At 42.4% G+C, this 22,421-nt stretch overlaps 2 protein-coding genes across 6 annotated transcripts; both read right to left on the bottom strand.

Annotated features, from left to right (window-relative positions):
* Positions 1-5,354: 5,354 nt before the first annotated feature.
* LOC128304364 (uncharacterized) lies at positions 5,355-8,952 on the bottom strand. The gene is made up of 5 exons (XM_053041545.1): positions 8,752-8,952; positions 6,686-6,813; positions 6,477-6,606; positions 5,743-6,318; positions 5,355-5,675 (listed from the first exon to the last, which is right to left on the bottom strand). Exons 1-5 carry the CDS (start codon positions 8,831-8,833, stop codon positions 5,575-5,577), a joined length of 1,017 nt encoding a protein of 338 aa, XP_052897505.1. The 5' UTR covers positions 8,834-8,952; the 3' UTR covers positions 5,355-5,574.
* Positions 8,953-13,219: 4,267 nt separating this feature from the next.
* LOC128300157 (calcitonin gene-related peptide type 1 receptor) lies at positions 13,220-22,042 on the bottom strand. 5 transcript variants are annotated; one of them, XR_008287330.1, is made up of 11 exons: positions 21,755-22,042; positions 21,105-21,215; positions 20,860-20,966; positions 20,652-20,743; positions 19,481-19,607; positions 19,154-19,380; positions 18,305-18,478; positions 16,858-16,981; positions 16,557-16,679; positions 15,952-16,477; positions 14,654-14,719 (listed from the first exon to the last, which is right to left on the bottom strand). XR_008287330.1 is itself a non-coding variant. In XM_053036127.1 (10 exons), exons 1-10 carry the CDS (start codon positions 21,855-21,857, stop codon positions 14,688-14,690), a joined length of 1,224 nt encoding a protein of 407 aa, XP_052892087.1. In that variant the 5' UTR covers positions 21,858-22,042; the 3' UTR covers positions 13,220-14,687. The 5 variants fall into 5 exon arrangements, 4 of the variants coding, with proteins under 4 accessions (XP_052892087.1, XP_052892085.1, XP_052892084.1 ...); XM_053036127.1 differs by lacking the exon at positions 15,952-16,477 and having other exon boundaries at positions 13,220-14,719; positions 16,553-16,679; XM_053036125.1 differs by lacking the exon at positions 15,952-16,477 and having other exon boundaries at positions 13,220-14,734.
* Between the last annotated feature and the right edge of the window lie 379 nt (positions 22,043-22,421).

Here is a 22,421-nt window from a genome sequence, read left to right as displayed (position 1 = left end):
TGAAGAAGTTTCAGCCGAGCTTTGAACTCTGTTCGATCCTCAGAACAGATCAGTCCAATCTAACTTAAGAAAAATATAGCATACCATGTATCGGAATACCAATTTTGTAAGGAGGATGGCTTCGAATAAATAGTGAATTGTATGACTAAATAGTGACTTTTTTTTAAATAAGATGCCAGATTTCACTGTAGCCACTGTAATAAGAGAATTCCGTCTTCTGTTCTCTATTCAGCGTGGTTTAGGAATTCTTTCTATAATATTTCGCTGAGGATCTTTTATTAGATCATCAAGATCCTGATCATCCAAGGTGCTGCAAGTGATGAAGCTAGTTTTGAAAGGAGACGATCAACTGACTTCCACGTTCGTATGGGAATAAATATATGTTGATACGATAGTGAGTTCTGATTATCCTTTGCAATTCAATCCGGAAATGAAGGCGCTCGTAAAACACTTCTTCGATTCGAGATGACTGCTTGGATGGATCAACAAGTTACTTATTTGTTAGCCGTTATGTCAAGAGTTTGAGCATTTTTTTAGAACTCGTTAGACAGTGAACTGAATTGATGTGCTAATTTAACTTTATTTTTCGTGTTAATTACACATTTCAATTTAATTTTGTATCAAATAATACCATTGAATGCGATTAGTTAGTACTCCAGTAAGTGTTTACCCAGAGGACACCCTGTTTAGCCAATCAACACCTAACCTGAGTTCGTTGAATGTGGAAAAGTGTTGCCTCACTGTTTCATAATTGTACTAAAATTCATCCGAAATTTGATGCTAAAAATTGATTCTTGTTAAAATGCCAACATCACATTCCGTCCACCCGCGACCCCCCCCCCCCCCCCCACTCTCCCTCCACAAAGCGCAAGGACTCCGGTCCCCGTGTAAGCGTGACGCAGTTTTTGCCAAGCATTTGTTAAGTAATTTTAAACGCCGTACGGCCCGGAAAATCGATATGTTTGCGTGTGGCGTACGGTAATGGTAAGCGTTCGCAACAATTTCACTCTACAGCGAATGGAATGTTAATAATATTTTGTCCGCTCTTCCTCTCGCAGTTCCACCCGCCTACCTAGATCTCCCGCCCGTTATCGGAAGGCTGCCGAGTTTTCCGGTGAAGCTCACTGTGCACAGTGCTCCTTTGTGCCGTAAGGCTGGCGTGTGCGGAAGGCTGGTAGCTAATTTTTGGTAATTGCATTTGCTCTGTCTGTCGGTGGGCACGATGATTTGTTATGAATGACACGAAACAAAGAGCACCGGGTTGATGCTGGATTGCAGCATCATTGCTGGTGGCGCAGTTTTCAGTAGCGAAGCACCTATTAATGGACCGTGCACTAATCGGTGCGGTTGCACAGTTTTGTTGTGTGTAATCTGGTTTTTGTTCACACATAAAGGCTTCAATTCCGTTGAATGGTGTACTTTTAATGGCATATTCAATAATTGCCACATTATCACCACCCAGGCACTTCAACCCCAATATCTAATCAAAAATACATAAACAAGCTGTACGATTACTTCCCGAAAAACCAAACGCCTCGATGCGAAAGATCAATTTACATCGATTGATCTCCTCAGAATCGTTCGTGGAATCGCTTCCTCTTTTCCAGTGGGTGAGTTCCTCTGGTCCTTCCTGGACCAGCCTTAAAACCGAAGGAACGACTGGAGGTCCTATTTTCAATCGAACAAAATGGGAAGTTTATCATGCCCTTCGTTCGTGGAACGGAACACCACAGAAGCAGCAAAAAAAAAACATTTGACCAAGAAAGATACTTTTACATCATCAATCAATACAGCATGAAGTGCGCCTCGGGATGGATAACGGATGAAAATGATTCGAGCCTACCATCCTGCCACCGATTCCGTGGGGCGGCAAGGTGGCACCGCCATCTACCATTGTTGGCGTTTAGATTGGCGGCAAAGTTTGAGAAGAAAAACATACCGGCCACATACACCTTGACGCGATTTCCTTTTTTAGCCCTCCCCCTCGTGTGCGTGTGCTGATCGATGCGTGCGGCTTTTACAGCTTCTCCACGCGCTGATCCTTCCGCGTGAAGACGCTTACGGTACGGATTGTTTGCCACGGTGGCGGTCCCATCGGTGGGAAATCGATTGGAGTTTAGGATTTGTGGCATCAAATTTTGCGTTTACTCACGGAATGCCGCGTCGCGTTTATTGATTTGGATTGTAAGCGTTTGTGTAACACCTGTACTGGAAGCTGTTTGGCGTATGGATGGGTGGTTCGTGGGCTTGAAACTTCCTTCCGGACAGGGATTTGGTGCGTATGGTGTGGGAGCTATGGAGCAGTGCAATTTCACTTTCTACTAGGCAGTCAATGGTTTATTTCACGAAAGGTATTCTCATTATTGTGTATTCATCCCTAACTTGGATGAAGATATTTTCATAAATTTTCTATGACTTTTTAGTCATTTTTAGGAAGTTCTTATAAAAGCCATAGATGATAACATACTTTCAAATAAATTAGATTTACTCAAAGAGGACTGAATTGACGGACATTTTTTCTACAGCCATGAGTATATGCCTTCCAGGGTTTAGTTTATCTATGACAGACCTAGTTCTCTTCATGTTGTAGTGCCACTCAAGAAGAAAAGGTTAATTGATGTTCCAAATTGCTGCAGGTTTATAAAAAAAACGAAGTATACGAACACAAGCTTTCGTAGGACACACTTCTGACAGAGTACTGTTGTGGTTTAGGTTTGTCCAGGTACAACCATTTAAGGACGAACGTCGCAGTGACCTTCCCAGTTTTCATTCAGTACAATTCTGATGGGAACACTATGTAAGTAAGATTTGAGTAGGTTTTTAATTAAACATCGCCGACACATTGATTTTGTAATACTTTAGCTTTTCCCATTTGATAAGGGAAAACTTAAAACCCTGAGCAATGATAGACAAATAATGAAAAAAGGATTCTGATTCATGTTAAAAATCTGGAATTTACAAACTGAACGTTATATATCCACATCTAACCGACGTATTTTTAACTACAATTAACTAATTAAAGGACCACTGAGTTTTTTTTATTATCGGTAATACGGCCAGGCCGTATATCTTACAGGATCACTGCCTTAATATGCAAACTTCTGTTCAAAAACGGCGAAACAAGTTCAAACGTTTGTTAGATACTGTTAAAACGTTGCTTATCGCCTTGATACCGTTGATACCGAGCCCTCATGCAAACAAAACCCGTTTTACCTGGATGCTGCTAAACGGTGTTTCCCAGCGTGTTTTACATGCGTGACGTATGTTTCGTCCATCACGGAAAAAGGATGTGTCAAAAGCAAAGCAGACCGAAACAAAAAAGCGAGCGAGAGAATCTTCCAGCGAACCGGAAAAAGACTCAAACTCATCATACCAACCAACCATCACCCGTGGCCGTATTTCCCTGAACCCCTTTTTCCCAACAGTGGCCAACCAATTTCACTGCAAACATCCCCCGGACCACACAAACACATGTACATCCCCGTTTTCTACAAGGCCGATTACATCCACGTGTCCACCTGCCGGGTTGGTTCGGGGCCACACCCGGGCCCCGTAGGATCCAAGGGGACGAGCACGTTGTCTCAAGTTTATTACAACACTTCGCACACCGGACCCGAAGCCGTATTGCTTTGGACGAGCACGGGCTCTTCGGTATAGATTATTTTATTATTATGGAGTTTTATTGAATTTAATTATTAATATCAATGGAAATTGCTGGCCCATTTCGGTTCATCCGGTGAAACGATCCCACTTTCCTGTGTGTGTGCATGTGTGTCTTGCTCCACTCTCCCAGGGACCAGAAGCTCACGGAGCGTGGCAAATGTAGCAAGCAGCTCTCGGTTGCTACTACACAGCTCCCGTGCTTTAAGATTGGTGGAAACGACCGCAAAACGGTTGTCGATGCGGTGTACGGTACGTTGGCCGCCCCTTTTGTTGCAGAGTATTATTTCACTTTAACATGTTCAACGAGCGTGTAGAATGGTACGGCGCCTGGGACGTGCCAACCCGTGTTGGACGGTTTGGGCGCTGGATTCGGCAACGAGATGTGCTGCATGAGCAACACAACGGATGGCGGTTTGTGGGAGCGTGGGATCATGAGTTTTGCTGCATGTTATACCTAATTTTTGATGCCTTTTTACGCTGAAAATGTCTCAGCTGTGAAGTGAAACCCGTTTTGCAAGCATGTTTTTTTTTTTGGAGGTTTAAGCATGCGACATTGTAGCTTCCTGCTCAGCATTGTTTTTGGTGAAGAAAATAATGTAATACAGAGCTTAAACTGTACATCGCTCCTATAGACAGCGGTTGGGTTAATGTGATGTATGAATAATGTTAAGCTAAAGGTTGAAAGGAAGAATAGGATTAAGGGATTTAAATTTGCATTACTGCACACTAGCATTGAGCAGTTCAATAAATATGTTTATGCAAATTAATTCCCTGTCGATGTATCGTTCTTGAAAGAATTATAAAAACAATTAAGATACAATAAAAACCCCTGACAAAACTTTGACGTCCCATTGACGTCTTCAGTTTGCCATTTCAAACTGACAACTCGCATTGGGCATTTCAATAGTTTTTAAAAGCAGAGTCAGGTTTGTGAAGAGAAGATTTCAATCCATATATGTCAACGGAATAAGAAAGTTAGGGCATGAAAGATTTTAATCAAAGCAATCAGAGAGCAAAAGGAGAGACAGAAAAATCAGTATGTATCTACTGCTCGTGAAGAATAAATTGTAAGAGATTGACGGCAGCATTATGGCAATTAAAACACAGAAATAAATCAATGGAAGGAGTTTGGATTATTTTCAATACAAGAGAACACAACGTAGAGTATTTCAAGCCAACACATCCTGTTAATGAGTTTGATTGATCATCCGGTATTAACTTTCAGGACGCGAGTGATATTTAGTCAATTATGGTCTACTTGGATGCCTAAGGAAGTCCTAGTTCGTGACACAACATCCAAAAAAGCAAAGTTTATCCAAGTTATTGCTATTTAAAAGATTGATTAGTTTTAGCAACATCTTCTGCATTTCTCAGTGCATATTTCATTTTGACCTCCCTGACCAATGATGTTAAGCTAACGAGTAAGTAACGAGCAATAGAGTGACAAATACTGATAAAAAGTATTATAATTGTTAATTTAATTGGGTTTGTTTAGTTGATTAAAAAACAATTTTACTTTCCAATTAAGTTTCACCTCGCAGTTTTTCGTAGTCTGGTTTTTAACGGTTGTCATCGCCCATACACATTTATTTCAATGCTCAAGCAATCCCTATTTAAAACATTCCGCCTCTTCTTGTCATGGAAACGGTTTGGAGTAGTGTTTATTGGGGTTAATGGAACGCAGTGTATGCAGTATGACGCTCCCCCCCCAAAACGTCGCCTTCTGTCGGGTAAGGATCACGAGTTGATTTTGTCAATTTTGCTGAACGTGCTACATTATTATTTAACCAGTACACAGGAGTGCCTAAGTATGTGTGCTATTGATCTTTTTTTCCGAGAAACCGACAAAACCGGCCATCAACGGTTGCTGGGGAGTGTCGTGTTTTTTCTGCTGCCCGTTTACGCGTCGGATTACATGATTTGATACTGCAGCCGGAAGCCAGTTTCGCGATGGAACGGATCGAACAGTTGATCACTGGTAAAGTACATCATGAACGGGCCTGGTCCAGTGACTGGAGAAGATAAAAGGGAGTTTGTTAGTGATGCTTGGGATTGGAACTTCATCAACTTGCGACTCACCATCCACTTCTCCGTTGCTCAAGCTGCTGCTACAAAACCGGCTTGCTCGTAGGGCGGGCAACGCTGGCAACCGGGCCACCGCGTTCGGAATGTGTAGATTGTCCTCGGATCGTGCCATTACGGAGACGCTGGAATAACACAGCTCATCCACGCCAGGATTTTGGGCGGTCGGGTTAGCGGACGATGCGATCTCGAAGGTGATCGGTATGAGACGCAACAGTTGACTATTGCGAGGACGCTTGAAGCAGATGGCATAGTCCAACCCACCCAGGTACGGTCCCGCACCGGAGGCAAGGTTGAAAGATTCAACCGTACCGGAGGTGTCGGTGAAGTACTGCAGGCAGCCGGTCGGTGCGAGAAGACCGATATCGCCGTGCACCGTGCGAGCGTTCTGGGGAAGCATTTCCGAAGGATCCAACTGACGGGCGGCGGCTGCCATTCCGGTTGGACACTCGAGCTGCTGCACCCGGACGCTCCAGTGTGGGTTGGCCAGTGTTGGGATTTGCGAGCGACTAGCGATCTGGAAGGTGATCGTCATCGTACGATCGGCATTGGTAGGGTTGAAGGGCACATACACTAGATGGGAGGAAAATTCACAAAGAGATAATTAATATGAAATTACATTAGCACTGAAGGCGAACGACTCCCATCTTAAATGAAGTTCCTGCCTTAAAGCCGAATGTTCGAAAATCAATTTCCCACTAGAATCTATCCATCATGGGCCTCACACTTACCGTGCTGGCCGCTGTTTTCACCACATAAATTGAAGTTCATGTTTTCCACCGAAAACACATCGTTGATGCATTTCGGGTACGGATCGAGCGTCGGCTGGGCAAGACTAAACGAGTTGAAATCCAATCGAAGCTGCGAACAAAAAAAACACAACACAACACCCGGTCAGTATGAAACGTGTTGATGCCGATGTATCATTTTTCCGCCTTACCTGACAGATGCGCAGATTGAGTGACCGGATGGTGTAGACGCAGGTTAGCCCGTTCGCTGCAATGCTGTTCGGTGCAAGCAGTGTGGTCGATTTAACCAGCGACGTACCACCGCAGGCAAGGGTTGGACCTGGAGAGAAAGGACGGGGTGAGTTGGTTTGGTTGCATTATCGTCGTCTGCTGGGTACTAATCCCGGTAAAAGCCAAAGGACAAGAAGCTTTGCACGGTATTACAAGCTCCATTCATTCGCCTGTCGGCGTATGTACGTATGCGGTAACGTTGGAGAGTGGTACTAAAAATGATCTCTACTCTGTAGGCGGCGTGTTAATTTCCCTGGCCAGATTAAGGGGTTGGCTTGGTTTGGTTGGTCGGTCGTAACAACCATCGGCGAAATCGCATCGTTTAATCGGCATTAGCTCAGTTCGTGGCCGAGCGGAGGTGTGATTTACAGTAAGCCGATAAGAGCTCGAAAATGAATCGCTCACAAGTCCATCCCGGAACCATTAAAGTATTGAAAGGACGATGGAAGGATACGGTTTAGCGGGAAAAGTGAATGATATTAATCGGGTTGTGTTTGCAATATTGTGTTTGAAAGAGGGCAACAAGATCTTCTAGTGGAAAATATGTTAGTTTGTTTCTCCTGGACGTTTGCCGACCACTTGTCCACTATCTATCTTGTCTTTACTCTATTAGAGTAGTTTGTCCTTAACAATGGCATAGTATGATTACTTGGATCTTAAAATTGAAATGTACACCAGAAGGCATTGAATGGAAAGGACATTCAATTTTTTCTGAAGATCATATCAAAAGAATATCGTCTGTAACACCATTGCGTCTCTCTGGCAGTCTTTGTTTCTGGGCTTGATTTAGAGAGAGAGAGAATCAGAAAAAATTATCATCTTCTTCTTTATCAGAACAACAACCCTCAAGAGGTCTTGGCCTACTATTTCTAGCTTTTTTCGACTTTATTTACCCTTAGTGGGATAGTCTGTTCTGGATACGGAGGATTGGTTCGATTGGGATTATTGACCAGCCCTGACGTGTGAAGACCGGCGTCATTACCAATACACCATCGGGCCAATAAGTAAAAAAGATCGAAAAAATGATAAAAAATAACATATTGTTGAAGAAGAAGTGTTTCAAGAAATGTTGTTCGTAGAGTCCTGTCCGACAGAAGGGTTCCATACATCCTTACCCATTTGGACCAATTATATCAAAGGGGATATATTTCCCGATGTATGGTCGTATGATTTTTCTGGACTTGGTAGAAATGGGGTTACTAGATCAGTTTCAGAAAAAAATGTTATGATAGAAGGTCATTAACACTCTCTTGAGGGAATGGGTTATGTAGTTAATGTCAACCACTTATCTTCCCCTGTACCCTAAGAAATACATTTTAACCAACTCTGTTATCACGAGTTTCTCCAAATGCAAACAGAACTAAAAGTATGCTGTTGTTCTTGTCACCTTACACAACTGTCCAGAACGCTTCACAACATAGCAATATTGGTAGACACGCAATACACGTGTCGAACCCCATTTTTTGTTTTTATTTCCGTCCAAAGTTGCAATGTTATCGCACCAATTATCTATGTTTTAGCGACATGCACATTGTATTCCATTGCTAAACGGAAATGATGTGGGAAACCCGAACGTTATTTTTAGCCTCCGCTTGTTGTGGAGGGTACTATTTCCGTACGATCGCTACCCGTAAATGGTGGACGGTAGGAAAAACGTCACGAGCATTTGGTTGATCATGTCACCCGCACACTAAACAAGCCCGCGCATCGATTGCGTTATCAGTCTGCAGATCATATCGGTTCAAAGCTGACACGTAGATACATATCGCGCTACCGGAACAAGTTAATCAAATGGACAACTTTTATGATTTTTGTTGCTCTTCTGTCGCTACTCTCGATAAGGGTTCCGTTCTCACACGAGAGCCAGAAGGCGCCAGTGGGTAGAATTTGGGTAGCAGACAAAAAAAAAAAAACAATTTCAACACTGCACTACACGAGGACGAGTTCGGTTTTTACATGATGCTGTCGTTCACCCACGTCGCTGTACCTGTATATTGGCCTTCCGCTGGAGACAGCTGCAGCAACCCAATGACGAGCGCGATAAGGACGAAGGCCACCGGGAAGTTCATCGTTCAAGTCACAGCTAGAGGCACCCACCACAGCAGAAACGCGACAATTCGTTGTTGTGTTTTTTTCGGTTTTTTCACTCACTCTCAGATCACTTCAAGACACTACGGGCACGGTACGATCACGGTATCACCCAGTAACGACAGCTCCACGAATGACGATCGGCAACAGTGGGAGAATCCTTTTATATGTCGGTGCGCTTTCTCCTGTCGCGCACTGCTGTCACGTCGGTGTACTACGGTTCTTTATCATTGCGTGTGATAAAATGCCCACCGTTCGTAGCCATAACTGCTAGGCAGAGGTCAGTACGTCTTATCAGACAACCCGAGCGAGACACGGATTTTCCATAAGGGTTGTGCGTACGCCGGTTGTGAAAGTTGTTACCCTAAAAACTCACATTCTTTACGAAAGTTTGCTGTTGGCTGTGTAGGTCGTGATGATTGCCAAAGATGTGTCTGTTGGATTTCGTATTATGGCTTTCGGACCGCTTCAATTCTTTTGCTACAGTTTACCTTTCAATCGAACTACATTTTGCCGGACGAGTGTATGGGAAGAGTTGATATCAATCATTGTAACGTGAGTGAAAGATAAAATACCTCCCCCGGGACAACTTCGGGATGCATCTCGTCGGGGAATGTTTCAGATGTTAGAGAGAAGCAACAAAAACGAAAGAAAGAAATCCATTGATAAATCAATGTATGACGTGAACAACAGCAACAGGTACATTGATAAATGAGAAGGAACGTAAACAATCATTTAGCAGGCGAAGGTTTCCGGTCGCGATGACGAAGAGACATAATTATCGTTTAAATTGTTTATGACGCAAGTCCAAAATTGAACTGAACTGTTTTCTTACACACTTTTTCTCTTAGCGAGCGATGTTATTGTGTCGATTTAAAAGGCTTTAAATTTTTAAATATGTCATTTTTATATTGTGCACTGCAATATTTACTACGATTGTTTAAAATGTTTTTTTTTGTATATATTTACAAAGCTTTTTGCTACAAAGTTAGATTGTTACTGTTTTTTTTTCTACGATTGCCATGATTTTGGTTTTCATGAAAAGTTCCGTTGGGAAATTCAATCGACAGAAGTCGACATAGTCGGTTTGAAAATCTTGCACGCAATACGAGAAATTCGATACAAGCACTTTCGTGCACAATTATCCGAATTCTTATTTTTGTACAAGTTTCTGGAAATGCACACAAATTTTATAAATTATTTATTGCGAAATGATTTGCGTATTTGTGAAAAAATGCTTATGTTTTTTTAGTAGGTAAGCAGTTAATTGAAAATTTTGTTCCCATTCCATTCGAACCCATCCTCCAAGGCAAGAACTGATTACCGGCTATGTAGTAAAATAAATCTAGTAAGCCAGAAATAACAGGAATGATCTAGTAGGTTGTAACGCCAAGAAGAGAGAGTTTTAGCACGTATTAATAACTGTTAAAAGAGGTCTCATAGAATTGTTGTTTGATATTTGCTTGGCACTTGCGGTTGGTTTGCCTTATTCCGGGCATGCGCTGTAAAGCCTTAAAAATGGAAGCTAGATACACAAGATGACTTAGGTATTAGAACACTTTTATAACATCCGAGCTAAAACTTTAAGAGTTTTACTGTAACAAATTACTATTTTAATCCTTTGAAATAACCAGTGGTTTCGAGATTTTTTAAATCTAAATTTGCGTGTGACTTGCAAGCAAGTTGTTAGCCACTGGCTTGCGTGCAAGTGATATTGTTTAACCCTTGGGGATTTGTACATATTTAACGGAAAAAAATAATCTCATAGCATTGTTTGATCTGATTTCGTGTACTATTCAATAGGTATCAGTTATGCTGAAATTGCTTTAGACATGATTTAAATTATTAATCGTCACAATACTTACTAGAAATTTTCTTTGGAAACTATCATTCTTTATTTCATTGAAGCTGAATAACAATCGAGTTGCACACTTTGTTTATTTGTACTATAAGCGAGATCCGCATTTTTAATGCATCTAATTAATTAAATAGAATATACATAATTGCGTTTTCCTACAAATTGTCATGTATAATAATTAATATGCAATGCAGTAGCCACAAAAATGGAATAAAGGAAAAGAAAATAGAATGAAAAGATAAAACCAAAACAAAAATCGCTTTCATCGCATCCATTCCTCTCTTATTCTTTCAAAAACAGCATCAATCAATACCGAAATGCCGAAAGGCGAAAGAATGGATCATCGCTGCTCGCAGAACAAGAATAAAAGGGCTTCCACTGGGGCGTTTGCGTTTGAGGGCATCGGAAATCAATTTCCAACAAAATAATATTTACCAAGATATAATTCAATTCGCGTCGCAACGCATTTGGTCGTGTGCGCCCATACATGAGTTGCGTGAAAAGAGCGTGAACATGATGTGACCATACCATGCATTGATTGATGATACCGGATGCAATGGGCGAAAGAGATGGAGAGAACAAATCGCACAGTGAAGGGCAGGAAGCATGAAGTGACTATCGTCGGAAGCCAAGTGCGGGAAAGCACATTAACAGACATTGGGGACCATTGCAGGGGTTCATATCGTCATCGAATTTCATGTTTGCTTTAGCCGCAAGAAAATGTTTATGTTTTTCCCCAGGCTGAACGTCTTTGAACCATTTAATCCGTCGTTTTAAAAAATCGCATAGTGAAGAGAGCGGATAATTTGCATCGTTTAACAGAAGTTGTAGTAACACGTTAGTAAAGAATAGTTATTTAATGTAGAAGCAGAGATATAAGCCTTAAGGAAATCGAAACCACTCGTGACGAAAGATATTATTCAAGGATTGATTCAACCTGACTCAATGACACACTCTTTGTAATTTATAACGCTCAAATTATTCAATAGCTTATCAACTTCCTCATGCTAAAGTGCGTATGATTAATACATTCCAGATTGTATATTACAATCACCACACATCCGTGCTGCTGATGGATGGATGGGGAACGGAGAAAATGTTATTTCAACTAAAATGGAACACAAACACACCGGTGCCATGCAACGATGGCACACTGCCGCCTGCTTGAGAGTCGTTTTTAATGGCGCCACAATGGAAAACAAATACGTCTTTATGGATTCCCCTTCCGAGCACCCAGACAAAGACAGACAGACGCAAGACAGTTGTTTAACCGGCATGTGTGAAGGAAATGAACTTTCGTACGGTGACATTTCATATTCCACCATCCGGATGTGATGCTATATGATGTTTCCCTTAGCTCCAGACAGGCAGACACAGGCAGCATTTGATTTAACACGAAACGGCAGATGGTGCACCACAACAAGCCGCTTGAATAGATTGCTCAAAAGCTTAACATCAATTAAGCATATGCGAGGCCCCGTTCGGTTAGGTGTTGTTTTGCAGGTGCCAGCGGTGCCATTTGCCATCCGAACGAGCCAAATAACGTCAAATGTCAAGGCAATCAATTCTGTTTGATGGGACGGGATTGGAAGGCCCATTGGAATGCGATGTTCGCTGCAAGGTTGCACCAACGGTTCGCTTCATTTGTCAAGGCACATTCCACGATTGGGTGACGGTCCGGCAAGAATGTCATCCGCATATGCACGAATATTTGGTTACGTTTTTGGCGATGTAAATTCCAACATTCATTTCCTTGATTGGACATTATTGGGACACATCAAAGGGTTTGCCAACCGCATCCCACGCGGAATGATTTTACTCCGTCCAGTGAAACCATTCGTTTACAAACCACCAGGCGTCTCCATCCGGTAGTGGGCGTCTCCATTCGGTACTGGGCGCCTCCATTCCAAAGCTCACATTCTGATGGAAAGCGTTACATTTCATTTAGCAATATTTAGCAATATAAATATATTAAAAATGTACAAATATTTTTAATTATATTACGCTGATTTTAAAAATAGACACAGTTGTTTATTTTAAACAAGCAAGGTATAATTATGAAAGCAAAATTTGCCATTAAAAAATAAAAGATAATATTTTAAAAAAGGCCGTGGCACTATTATTTGTCTCGAATTTCAACACCTAAGTGCATAAATCGAATACCATTAAGCGCGCTGAATCATCATAAAATATCTGCCACAATATTTAACGGTGAGATATTAACTAGTCATATAATAGGTTTTGTCTATTTTCATTCACAATCGGGTGTATAATAAAATGCTTTTAGTAATTGGTTATACTTATACCAATTTAAACCCATGAAATACCATCGTTAGAATGTAATTAATATCCTTTAGTTGTTCTTTTTACCACGCATAAATACCGCATCAATGTGATATTTAATAACTGATAACGAATAATTACTTCCCACAGCATCGAGCGTATCGGTTCACAGTAAATTCTGATATATTTTTCCTCTTCTTTATTTCATTTTGTTCTATATGTCTCATGTTTGTTTCAATCCTTCACTCAGTACACGTATTTCGTACAATTACAACGTATCGAAAGAGAGGGAGAGAGCGAAGGAGAGACAAAAAGAACGGAACATTTACATTTCTCTTGTTTTAGCTATAGCATATAGTGTAGGTTTTCATCTCATATCTATATGCTTTATATTTAACTACAGTTGTGTGTGTGTTTTGTTTAAAAGACTCATTTTTACTGCCTCTCACAGGTTCATCTAAGTAGGTAATGTTTGGGGACAGTTTTACGATAAACTTTTTTAAATATTATTTTATCTTTCAAACATTTCATAACATCTCCCGTGTTGCATAAATTTGATAGAGGATTTTTCTTGTAACAAACAGCCCTTTTTAAGATTATGCACTACATCTTTGTCCGTTCGTGCCTTTCCAGTTCAAGTTCGGTTAAGTGTGTATGTGCACGGTGTGTGTGTGTGTTTTTTTTTTGGCATTTTAGCAAGTTTGCACATCGTTTTAGGGTTCATCTTTCTTCATTTATTTAATTCACAGAAGCAAATGACACAGTCATTAATAAAGGATCCGGTATGTGTCCTCGTTTCAGTTACATCTCTTTGCTCTTATCGCTTACTACGTAACATTTAATAATTATCTATTCGTTAGCGTTACCGTGCATTAAAAGTACATATTTATTTCCATCTGAACAGTGCCGAACATTAAAGCGTTCGTGCTTTACGGCTGCCGATCAAACCAACACATGTGTACAGCGACATACAAGAGAAAGCGATTGCAATATCTACATGCGGGGCCCAGCGGTACAGCGTTAATGGGACAGAGGAACAGTTTTGTTTGTTTTTAATACAAAAAATGTGTATAAAATCGTTCTCCTCAACCGTCAATCGCATCGTTTTGCAAACGATCGCAATATCGGGGGACAGGTTTATGGCCGTTACGCATAGTTTCACACAGGTAACTTAATTCTACACAGATAGGATCGTTTTAAAGCTAGCGAATAACCGATTGCCACCTGCTTAAAGGATCTCGTCCGCGGGTGCCTCAGTGTCGTCGGGAAAATCGGTTTCCATCGTCGCATGAAACCCGTTGACCGATGGTGGCTGCTGCCGGTGGGTGTGACCGTTTTTTGTGGTTGCCCCGGCGAACGGAGGCTTTCCATCCCTCAGCGGGCGCAGCGGATCGGCTACCGGTTCCGGCCGGAAGTGTACCCTTTGAACTGTCGCGGTTGGTGCCGTCTCGGTGGTGGTGCTGGTATCGGTCGCTGTGTTGCCATTTGTTGTGCCGATCGGGTGCGGATCGATGGCCGAGGAACTTGGGTCGCGTACGTTATCGGTCGGCCGTGGGATTGTGCTGGCCACCGGTTCCGACAGCTCGGACGAGGCAGACAGCAGCAACGAGCGTTTCCGGGTGCGGTTGGAGAATGGTTTACGGGCGGATTTGGTTGGGCCGCGGTCGGTGTACTCGTTTAGTCAAACCTTCTCCTCACCGGGCACTGGTGGACCGCAACGGACGAACTGCAAGGTGACCGGCTGTGATTAGAATTTGGGGATTTATTTTACACATCGGACAGTACAGACATTAATACACACGACGAGAGAGATAGAAAGAGAGAGAGAGAGAAAGAAAGAGAGAAAACAATGACAAAAAATAGAGAGAAAGAGAGAGAGAGAAAGTGGAATGATGAAGAGAACAGCAAACGGAGTGTGAGAACGGGAAAAATCGGACATTGAAAGGAAAGTAACAAACAAGGAGCCAACCACCGGAACGAGTAAGTAAAGAAATGGAAGAAAGTTAGGGAAAAACACATAAAAATGCAGCACGAATTGTAATATCTGCTTTCATCCTACGTAAGAGACGAACATGAAAATGTAACACATAATGGAGGAATATTCATAAATAGAAAACAACATGTAAAATGAGACCAAAGGGTTCCAATAGTGTTAGCCGACTGAATGAAGAAAATTGAAAGAAAGAACAAAATAAAAACGCATACACACAAACGTGCACAACAAAGAACAAACAAATTGAATTATGAAAGTTTAAATTGAGTTATAACAAATAACATGAAAATCTGCTGGTTGGGTACGCATAACTTGGGAATAAAGGAGAAAAATCAAACAAAGTGCTTCGAACACAAAAATGAAACAATTTAGCTCAGTGCAATGAAGGATTTGTTTTTTCGTATAATAAAATGGAAACAAAGATAGCGAAAAAAGAGAAAATGTAGCTATTTCATGAGACTAAAACGTGAACGCTGGTTTGCATTTTGTGAGGTTTTGTTTGGTTTTGCTTTTTTGTTTTGCTTGATTGTTTGTTTTACAATGAATGTTCGTTGAATGAATAAAACAGAAGGAAAAAACAGGACAGGTTAATTTTTACTTTTTGTTCGCACAAAAGTGGAATGAAAACAAAGATACTTGCATTCAATTTTTTTAAAAACTCGTCTCAGATATAGCGTAGGACTGAAAGTATAGGACGAAAGAAGAAAAAAGAGAAGAAAAGTGGGAGAAAGAGAAAGAGAGAAAGAGAGAGAGAGAGTGTGTGTGTGACAGAGAGCGATACCATTTTGAAAGGGAAATTATACAACAAACGGGGGATGGGAGGAACTAGGGATGAGGGAGGTTACCGATGGGACCAGTAGAAGCGGGGAAGTAGGTGCGTGGTGTAGCGTTCTTGTTCAAGCCATTCCAACCTTCAAGCAAAGTTAACGATGTAAGTGATAAAGTGAACGTAGTGAGAGCCTCACGTTATTTATCGTCTCTAATCCCCGGGTGCACTATCGTTTTCACGGGTGCCTCGTGGTGACCGTACCTGCATGATACGCTCGACCGTAAACGCCATCAGCAGGCGCTAACGGTGGCCACAAGAACAAACACTGGTGGCGCCCAGTTAAGTTTTGATTTAAACGACACCCCGGCTAGACACCGGAAGGTACACCGGCGTATGCGAAAAGGGGGTCGCAATGCGAATGGGGGTTGTGTAAACTAGTGACTACACCCCGAATGGGTGTCAGGGTTGAACCATGACCAGGGCATATTATGGCGTGAGATAAGAAGATTTTGCACTAATTAGAAATGGTCTACCGTGAGTAATGCGTCGATTTGCTGGCTTCACTTTTTTTCTACGCTCAATAATTTACAGCCGAAAAGCATTTCTTTTATGTACAAATCCATTTGTAAACGATACAAAAAATGTTCCCTTGCTGCGTTTCGTGCATCATTCTACCAAAATCATTATTCGTGTGTGATGCTTGTGAGGAAAGCTGTGGTGTGCTATAATAAATAAATAAATAAAAAAAAACGAAACCAAAAAAAATCAAACCGTTCAACAGGGATGCGTTAACGTACTTACGGACACTTGCGTCGCAGTGTAGGAGTTGGCGCGGGTACGCAGGAACACGGTGCGCCACTTGCGCTTCACTTGTGCGATCACCTCACCGTTCAGGAAGCAGAACAGCACCGCCACAAACAGACCCTGTTGGATACGGTGTGAGTGCGTTAGCAAAGTATGATGGACGTGCCGCACGGCGTACTAGATCAAAAGCGGTTTTTTTTTTGTTTCGACAGTTCACTGTCACGGTTACACTACGCACAGTTCCCTTTCGATTTTTTGTTTTGTTCATTGGGTAGTTTAGTTGGAGCACTTAGCTTACCTGAAACGAGGAAGTGCAAGCAAGCATAGTTTCGTACGTTCGTTCGTACGGGTGCCCATGGCCTGGCCGAAACGGTGTAAGTATGTACTGGAGACCGAGCAGTGGCACCAGAAGCAGTGTGGCGCTGTTGAATATTGGAATAGAACAATTTTCTTGCAAATTAAACTGGTTCAGATTTAGTTGTTAGGTTTTGATTTAGCTTAGAGTTTCCTGTTTCCAAAAAAGTAATTAGTGTCCGCTGACGAGTACTAATATGATTTGATACCGTACTTTTTGTTTAGTACAATTGTACTAAATGTAAAATAAATAATGCATATCAGCAAGCTGGCAAGAATTAAATAGTAATGATAATTAATCCTTATAAAATAAAAAAAAACAAATTCGATGATACTCATAGTACACGAGTCTTTGTTACAAGGACCTTTCGATATTATCTTTAAAAAATCTCTTATTAAGACATCTTGAGTCTCGCTTGTCACCAATATATGCTCTGCCTTTTGACGAGTATTGCAGAGTGATTGCAGCTCAAGAGACAAACCTCGAACTCCATAAGGCGATCGTTGACTTCTAGATGGCCAAGGATGGAGTCGTACAGTATAGCATCTGTTATACATTGGCTTGACTTTTCACAAACTATATTAGCAAATTAAAGTACAGAGCAGTTCACAGACTTCAGTGAGATCAGATCTTTAAAAGCCTTCGACATCCAGAGAAGATTGAAGTGAGTAATCACCACCTCGGTTCAAATGGGGTGGCGGATCTAGAGCCTCGCTGTGCAAAGGGCCCCGAGAAAAGTTCTATAGTAGGAACAGGAGTGTGTGAAATATAAAAGTAAATAGCCAATAAGCTACTCTGCAACCCTCTTATGTATTTCTTAAGCATGTTCTCGCCCACTAAACTGTATGTCCGGTTACCTATATCCAACAATAATGAGGTTAATTATTTGCAACCTCTAAAACATTTTAAAACCTCTTCTTGATTTACCATACAACAAGATATTTGAGTCGTTTTTAAGCAACTGGTCTGGACGTAACCTAACAAAGATCTTTCGTTTCAAATAAAAAAAGGGTTGCAGTTTCTAATTAGATTGTAGAGGACAACTTTCTATTCAACCGCCTCCCACCAGCAACAGTCGAAACTTTTTTTTCTATTGCTCTTCGTATCCAAATCGTATCGGTAGTTGTAAAGGCCCTTTGGGGGAGGATTTTCATTACTGAACACACCCATGTGTGAGCATGACACAGTTTGATGAAAGTAATTCCATAAAATCCCAAACTCTGAAACTCCTTTCATTCGATGCAAAACGGTAGCAAAAAGTTCACGCAAACAAGCGGGATGTATCGTACAGGTAGGAAAACGAATTCCCCGAAAGGAGAAGCATAAATAACGCACGAAATACAGTGTAGCCCCGTAGGCAACGAGTACATCCAGTACAGGCCGTACTTACCGGAAGGCTTGTAGAATCGTTCTCGATGGACCGGCACCCTGTGGGCCGGCCGGTGCCTTCAGCTTCAGCAGCAACACCCGCATGATGTTGAACAGGAACACCAGGTTCAGCAGCATCGAAATGCAGACCGGGCCGACGAACACCTTGTTGAAGGAACTATCGTTCATCCAGCATCTGGGTGGGAAAAGAAAAGGAGGGGGGGGGGGGGGGCCGACAAAAAAAAAAGACTAAGTAAAACGATTCAAGCAGGACCGAGATTAGAGGTTAAGGGCTTTTGTTTTCGAGCGAATGAATAAATGAATGCCGTGCGAAACTATGGGAAGTAACAGAAGTGCCCCGTTGGCGGTGTTGTTTGTTTTAGTAGCAAAAACACAGCAGGCCGTTGTACTGTTTTTTGCTGTGTTAAATGTTGCCGGATGTAGTTAAATATGCGAGAAAATAAGTTTATGATTGTGAACAACAAAAAAATCCGTCTACATGGTGTACAATATTTGTGTGCAGACAGTAAAACGATTTAAGGAAAGCTAAAAATTTAATTGCTGCGCTGCTGGCTGCGTGTCTGTTGCCAGTGGCAACCATCGTAACTATCGGCATACATAATGGAATGGAAAGAAAGAGAAGCGTCGATGCAAATACGATTGCAAATACAGCTCTTAATTGGATCATCAATCGCAAACGCATCAACGTTTCGTCCGGTCTCCGCCAACCGATGCGAACCATCGAACCGATTGACGTTTATGATGGCGAGCCCATTATACGGAATGAGTTTTTATTTATTCAATATACACATACGGAGCGTGAGAGGGAGAGAGAGAGCGAGAGAGAGAGAGAGGTCTCGTTTCCACTTACTCTATTGTATCGTTCGGTGGGCTAACGTAGCCTCGCAGGAACCCGTACAGGACGATGAAGATGGCTGGCGAACCCCAGCCAAGCGCCAGCAACCATTTGAGCAGCTTCTTCTCCGACACGAACGCCGACACCAGCACCGTGTGCAGATAGAACCCCTCGCACAGCATCCAGGAGTAGTTGGTCAGGAGGAAATAGTGCAGCACCAGATGCAGCGTAATGCAGCCAGCCTGAAACGGTGCGAAACGGAAAGGGGGGGTGGGGAAAACCGGTGCGATTGTTAATGTGAGGTGAGTGAAGTGTTTTCGGGCGTTTTGTCCATCAGCTTACACCGCTTTCCTGGAGGAGATCGAGATCGGTCAGTATCAGCCGGTACCACAGCAGCCAGAGGGAGTTGTTGCAGGCGAAGGATACGAACAGGTTCATGTGTAGCGTTATTCGTGCGCATTTCAACGATCTGCAATATCGCGACAAGCGGATAGAGTGTGAGTGCGTCGCAAGGTGCAGGATTGTAATCAAATAGCACGGTGGGAAGTGTATTATTGAATTTCGCTCTTTCTCTCCCACGGATCGGCCGTCCGAGTGGGGTGTTCCGCAAGGGTGGACAGTACATCGTAACCATACCTGCCACGCTGGGAGAAACATTAATCGTGATCCTAGACGATGGGATTAGAGCGACCACCTGGCGGAATCTGGCCCGCTTAATGTTTATTTTAATAAGGATAAGACGCTTCAGTGGCATTATTAAACGGTTGTGTGGATTGAACAGGGACACATTAGTTGTGTCGTAAGATTCTTCTCTATTAACAGGTTAAAAATGCTTCATGTTTTAGATAATTAATTTGTTCTTGTTTAACAAAAAATAATCATATTACTTTGAATATTGAAGTGTTTGAGGTACAAATAAGAACTTTGAAGTATTTTTTTAATAAAAGCAAAACAAAAACTGAACGAGAGAAAGGCACTAGCAATTCATCAGTGATAAATTTAAAAAGCTACAAATATTAACTTATGTTGAAAAATTCACTTAGGAATTATAAGCGATCAATCCAGAGCATTCTTTATTGAACTATTTTTATTAATAATTTATTAAAAGAAGAGACACTCGAAACGCTGAACGAATTTCTTGGCAAGAATTTTAGTTGAATGCATAATTTGTTCTACTCCGTTTACTCTTCGCATACTAAGTAAACAAACTAACTGATGGGCTCCGAAGTAGAACCGTTCCACGTTAATCGTGAAGATGCTACCAAATGCATGAAACACCCACCAACTTGACCAGATAGCGAAACGCTCATAAAGTCAACCGACGTGTGGCTGGGAGGGTGGCTACAGTCACCACTGTCCCGGTCAACCCCCGGTTTTTATATTCTAACCACGCGGAAACCCAATCACCAGGCCAAGCCCCATTTCTCGGGGGGCGAGAAGGATAGAGTAATTTAACCCTAATGAGCATAAACGAAATTCATTAACCCGTCCGAGCGCTGAAATAAGCGCTTACCTAAAGTAGCTTAAAATAGCGAGCGATAGCAGGATAGCTATCAGCGAGATGGCATATCCGGTTTCGTATATTAGGTTCACCTGTTTCCGCCACTGTTTCGGGTGAGAAGAGTGTGAGAAGAAAAAACGGGGAAAAGGTTAGGAAAACTCGAGACGTAAAAGGTAAAATAAAACGATAAAAAATGATGTGATGCGTCCACGCCCCCTACCTCGTAGTCGTCCAGGTTGATGCAGGTTGTGTAGTTAGACCAGCTCTTGTTCGTCTCCGGATGCCGGAACCAGTCACCGCTCTCGCTGCACACCTTGTGGGCGAATCCTGCAAACGACGGACGTTAACGATGGGCGAAAGAAAAAAGAAAATACCGGATGAAAATGGCGCTCCATTTGTGTCCGGGTTCGAACGCGAACCGAGGTGCGAGGTGGGAAAATCGATCGATTGGGGGCTGATACTTACTCGTTGGATCGAAACCTGATATAAAGCTTGGACAGAGGGCGTACGCCGAGGTGCCGGCAGCTGTGTCCGGCCAACACAGCCATCCATCCCACGTCCCGGAGCAGAAGAGTCCTGCAGAATAGAACGGGAATGAGAAAAACACAGGCCACACAGCCACATAAAGACATCAGCGCGAGTACGGTTGACCTCGCCGGAGCAAAGAAATGTTCCTTTTCCTTCCGGACGAGCAGGCACAACGATCTGGATCGATGCAATCGATCGATGCCAACCAATAATGTTTCAACCATCTAATTAACTGTAAATCCAATCATTATGCACTCTCAGTTGCAGTTCTGCAAACCCATCTGCTCCCTTTTTCGTTCGCCCAGCCAGTCTTTACATGCCTTTAGAACCGAATTTTCTTACGCTTCCGTCGGTGCGTTTTTCTGGCGTGCCCGACGCAACCCGCTGCACCGTTCCGTCATTAATCAGATAAAGTTTTAATTGGATTTTCACCACGATTCTATCTTTTGTTTGCGTTTCGCTGGTGGTGAGCTTTCCCGCGTTTCCTTGGGCGGTTTCCACACACACACTCGCCCCACTTCCATTCGGAAATGTACTCAGGAAGCGGGAACAAACACTCCAGCTAGTTACAGTAGACGCACACTCACCCGATATCGCCGTGTCGACGGTTTCGTTCAGCGTCTCCAGACACTCGAGCCGTTTTTGTGCGATAACATCCACCGATGCATCGGTCGTCGTGCTGAGCGCCATGTTGTTGCCGTTTGCTGCTGCTGGAAGATGTGTGTTTTGCGTGAAGTTGGCTTTAGGAAATGTGTCTCAATTTGTAGTGTGTAAAGGATCGGGTGTTGTCACATGCAGCGGCGTAGCAGGATGGGCCGGTTCGTGTATTTGCTCTAGTGAAAGCATATTACACCGCCAGTTCGCGTGTCGGTACGTAACCGTCATCCTGAAATTAGAGCGAGATGAGTGGTTGGGTGTAAATTAGTCTGCTGCCAGGAACAGAAATCATAGTAGGTGGGTTTTTGTAGTTACATGTGGAATTCAATCAAGAATGCAGTCATCAACAATGACAGTATGTAGAAAAGTAGCTTTGCTTTAGTTGCTTTGTACCGAAAATTAGTTCAGTGTTAGGTAACCGTGCAAATAGACATGCAGCGATTTTTCTCAGTGCGAAATTTCGCAAAGTAGCTCAATCTTGCAAAAAAAAAAAACCCGCATCTCATTGGAGACAATTTATCGCCTACTGAGGCTGTCAAATAATTACATCGACAAGCCGGTTTTTATATATGAACTTATCATCGCATTTCATCGAAT

The sequence above is a fragment of the Anopheles moucheti genome, chromosome 3 (genome assembly GCF_943734755.1).
Source record: "Anopheles moucheti chromosome 3, idAnoMoucSN_F20_07, whole genome shotgun sequence".
NCBI classification, from domain to species: Eukaryota; Metazoa; Arthropoda; class Insecta; order Diptera; family Culicidae; genus Anopheles; species Anopheles moucheti.
This window is presented reverse-complemented; position numbering and strand designations above follow the sequence as displayed.

What these genes read in the sequence shown, in the direction of transcription:
- LOC128304364 (XM_053041545.1), bottom strand. Translation starts at nt 8,833, where the DNA reads ATGAACTTCCCGGTGGCCTTCGTCCTTATCGCGCTCGTCATTGGGTTG. An exon ending in AGCGGAAGGCCAATATACAG is followed by an intron (nt 6,814 to 8,751) that starts GTACAGCGACGT and finishes CTTTCTCTCCAG; the next exon opens with GTCCAACCCTTGCCTGCGGT. An exon ending in TCAATCTGCGCATCTGTCAG is followed by an intron (nt 6,607 to 6,685) that starts GTAAGGCGGAAA and finishes TTTTGTTCGCAG; the next exon opens with CTTCGATTGGATTTCAACTC.
- LOC128300157 (XM_053036125.1), bottom strand. Translation starts at nt 21,857, where the DNA reads ATGGCGCTCAGCACGACGACCGATGCATCGGTGGATGTTATCGCACAA. An exon ending in CGTCGACACGGCGATATCGG is followed by an intron (nt 21,216 to 21,754) that starts GTGAGTGTGCGT and finishes TCTATTCTGCAG; the next exon opens with GACTCTTCTGCTCCGGGACG. An exon ending in CTTGCACTTCCTCGTTTCAG is followed by an intron (nt 16,680 to 16,857) that starts GTAAGCTAAGTG and finishes CGTATCCAACAG; the next exon opens with GGTCTGTTTGTGGCGGTGCT.